This window comes from Priapulus caudatus, unplaced genomic scaffold (genome assembly GCF_000485595.1).
Source record: "Priapulus caudatus unplaced genomic scaffold, Priapulus_caudatus-5.0.1 Scaffold844, whole genome shotgun sequence".
In the NCBI taxonomy this organism is placed as follows: domain Eukaryota; kingdom Metazoa; phylum Priapulida; class Priapulimorpha; order Priapulimorphida; family Priapulidae; genus Priapulus; species Priapulus caudatus.
Window position 1 is genome coordinate 17,192 of NW_014577905.1, and position 4,002 is coordinate 21,193.

A 4,002-nucleotide genomic window follows, 5' to 3' on the forward strand; every position below is an offset into this window, starting at 1 on the left:
ACGGGGAGGAGAGGAAGGGAGAGTTATCAAACATACGGGGAGGGGGGAGGAGGGGAGAGTTATCAAACATACGGGGAGGGGGAGGAGGGGAGAGTTATCAAACATACGGGGAGGGGGAGGAGGGAGGAGGGGAGAGTTATGACAGACGATAAAGAAAGAAGGGGACTTATCAGAAGAGACTCCGAGGAGGAAAGTGGAGTTATCAGAGACGCGAGGGAGAAGGGGCGAGTCATTATTGACACGGGGAAAAAGGCGGTCTGGAAAAGACACCGCGCATGGTTATGTGGAAACATGTGCGCGTGTGAATATCGGGCTTGTAACACCTATATCTATATAAAATATAATATATTTATTCACTTATTCTGTATATATGGAAAACTGTCTGTCTGGCAAACAGTGTTTATTTATCTATCAAATATGCATTTCAACTCTGTGTGCGTTATTACAACAGTTACTGCTCAAGGCGGTTACAAACAGCTAACATGTTGCCATTTCCTAAAGCTAGAAATGTCGATATATCAATAACAGCACTATGTTTTTATTATAGTCTTTATTGCACCTTACTAGCCGGGACCTTGCTACCTGCTTACTATAACGTGTTATTAAATCTGTGTGTTTTTTGACCTTGCAGTCCCAACCCGGAGGAGATCATCTCATGGAGTGACGGATTCGACAAACTCATGAAGAGTCCAAGTAAGCAACACTCTCTGTCTAAATATATGGCACGCGTACGCACAGCGCCAACGCCGCCACGTGACACACGCGCACCACACACCAGCACCACAACACACACACACACACACACACCACACACACACACACACACACACACACACACACGCGCTCAAAACACACACGACACTACATACAACACACTACGCACGCACGCACGCCACACACACACCACACACCACACACACACAGCACACACACCACAGATACATACATACATACAACGCACACGATAATATATATATATATCATATATATATATATATGATATATATATATATATATATATATATAGCTGGGGCAGGCTATGTGGCCACGCCAGATTATAGCTGTAATATATTCAGATCGATTAGTGAAGAGCAGTCAGGAAAGCGATGCTGAACGCTCAAAAGGCTCTCGAAAAAGCGTAAGATACAACAGCGGTGTGACCACCAGGGGAATCCGCGTGCGCGAGCGAGAGGGAGGAGAATAGAGAGAGAGAGAGAGAGGGAGGGCGATAGAGAGAGAGAGAGAGGGAGGAGAGAGAAGGAGAGAGAGAGAGTGAAAGAGAAAGACGGGGAGGGAGTAGGGAGAGGGGGAAAAAAAAGGGGGGAAGGAAGGGGAAAAAAAGAAAAGAGAGTGAGAGAGAGAGGTGAGGAAGACGAGAGGGAGGGAGTAGCGAGGAGAGAGAGGATAGGGAGAGAGAGGAGAGAGAGAGGGGAGAGAGGGAGAGAGGCAGGAGAGAGAAGAGAGAGAGAAGGGGTGAGAGAAACGAGAGAGAGGAGGAAGAGAGAGAGAAAGGAAGAGAGAGAGAGAGAGAGAGAGAGAGAGACGAGAGGGAAGAAGAGAGAGAAGAAAGAGAGAGAGAGAGAGAGAAAGAGAGAGAGAGAGAGTGCTGCATTTAGAAGATTGCCTATTTGTTGCGTGTCAGAATATAAACCAATGATTCCATGTCTTGCTGAAGGCGAATAAGCAAGCGCCCTACTGATGCCACGGCAACTGACTTTTGCTCCCAGTAGAAAATCGATACTTGGTAGAGAAGACGGGGTAGAGAGAGCGAGCGCGATAGGGGGAGATGGAGAGGAGGCACACTTGAGAGAGAGAGGAGAGTAGGGCGAAAGGAGAGAGAGATGGGCGAGAGGGGAGATGGAGAGTAGGGCAGTTGAGATGAGATGGGTGACGAAACAGAGAGGAGAGGTGGAGATTGCTGAGAGGAGTGAGAGAGGGGACGAAAGAGTAGAGGTGAGAGGGGGGAGATGGAAAGAGGCAGTGAGAGAGGAGGAGCGAAAGAGGCGAGCGAGACGGAGGGAGAGAGAGCAGAAGTATTGTAGTGCATAGCGGGAGGGGCCCGGAAAAGCCGGGGGAGATAGAGCGAGAGGGTAAGTAGAAAGAGAGAAAGAGAAGGGGAGCGGGAGAGGGCGTGAGGAAGAGGTAGAAAGAGAGAGAGAGAGAGAGAGAGAGAGAGAAGAGAGAAGAGAAGAGAGAGCTGTGTAGAAGGAGAATGAGAGCTAGTGAGAGAAAGGAATTGAGTAAGAGAACAGGAGAGAGATAACATGAGCGGTGAACCGGAAGAAAGAGAGAGAGGGAGAGAGAGGAGACCATCAGATATAAATATAATATATATATATATAATAAATATATGGAGAGAGAGAGATGAGAGAGAGAGAAGAAGAGAGCGCGCGGCGCGAAAAGTAGAGAGAGAGAGAGAGAGAGAGCGAGAGAGAGAGAGAGATCTAGAGATAGGAGGACGCGCGAGATGGGGACACACGTTAAGAGAGAGAGAGAGAGAGAGAGAGAGAGAGAGAGAGAGAGAGGGAGAGAGGAAGAGAAGCCTTAGTAAAACAATACTCTCGCTCTCTTGCGAAGCGGAGCTGTACTACACATTTAACGAGATCGTCGTCGCAATTCGAATTAAATTCATTCGGATAAGCGATATTCCATTAGGCTAGACTTCACGCTATCTTGTCAATTCCCCTCCCCCTCTCCCAGCATGCTTCTCCATCCCCCACCAACGCACGCGTCTTTAGAGCGAACGGCTGTTGATGCACAGGAGGTATTATCCATCTCTGGCTAGTACCACAATGACAGTCAGCGAAGTCTTAAGTGGCACGTGTGATAAACTACACTAGATGGGTGGGCGGACTCGTGCAAGACTTAAGAGGCGGAGTCGGTTTTGTATACTGATCATCAAGGCTTGACCCTTCAGAAATATGAATGAGGGCTGTACGAGGTGTGCCCGTGTAGATATACTGCCCGCGGGGGAGGGGGAAATGAGAAGCTGGTAGCCCAGAAAGAGGGGCCTAGCCATGAGGAAGAGGGGAGGGCGGTATTAATTAGGGAGAGAAGTGAGAGGGTAGTAGCCAGGGAGAGGGAAGCTATCCTAGCGGGATGGAATGTGGAAAGATCGCCCACGCGCTGCCTGGTTCCCTGATGTTCTACTCGGGATCAGCAGTTTCCGCTTTGCCGTCTAGCCAAGCATGCGGAGGCGGGACCCGACCCGCGCACGCGTGTGCCGTGCGTGTGCGCGTACCACGCTCCTGTTTTCATTGTAGCGTTTCGCGTACGTTTCATAATTATATAAATAAGCGATTACCTTAGAAACAAGTATTAGCCCGCGCTGCGACCCCCCGTGCGTGACAGCTGCTCTATTGTTTTGCAGGCGGACGTAAGGTATTCAGGGAGTTCTTAAAGATGGAGTACAGCGAAGAGAACATACTCTTCTGGGCTGCCTGCGAGGATTTGAAAAAGGAAGTCAATCCGGAGCTAGTGGAGGAGAAGGCTAGGCTAATTTACGAAGATTTTATATCAATATTGTCGCCCAGAGAGGTAAGTCTACCCCCCGAAACGGCGCCGGAAAAAATCATTTCCGTAAGAAACACTGTTACCGTTATAACGTATTTCAAATATTTAAAATTCCTAACTATAACTAAAATGGTAAATTTTGCGGCTTTGCGCGCTCGCGAAGTTTCCGACACAAATGTAAATTCACGTCAGCGGAGAATATATTCCGGAATCCCGTTCGATAGGAAGATCCAAATATTGTCGAAGAATATAAAGTTCTAAGGGGTTTTAAACAGACTCGTGATAGCGGATTTCTCGTAATGAGCTAGGCGTAGATAGAGGCATTATGCGATACAGTAGTGCTGGTCTTGCGGAATAACAAGACAAGAGCGCGATCGATAAATCCTATCGTTTTAATTGAGCGTATCAAATATGCATACACGCACGCACGCACGCACACACACACACACACACACACACACACACACACACACACACACACACACACAC

The 4,002-nt window shown here is 48.2% G+C and overlaps 1 protein-coding gene across 1 annotated transcript in view; it reads left to right on the forward strand.

Moving 5' to 3' along the window:
* Positions 1 to 4,002, forward strand: part of LOC106813912 (regulator of G-protein signaling 17-like) — a gene marked incomplete at its 5' end in the record, with an annotated part of 21,819 nt that overhangs the window by 15,309 nt on the left and 2,508 nt on the right. The window contains 2 exons of the mRNA XM_014818155.1: positions 632 to 693; positions 3,371 to 3,537. Coding sequence (XP_014673641.1) covers positions 632 to 693; positions 3,371 to 3,537 — 229 coding nt within the window. The remainder of the gene's footprint in view (positions 1 to 631; positions 694 to 3,370; positions 3,538 to 4,002) is intronic.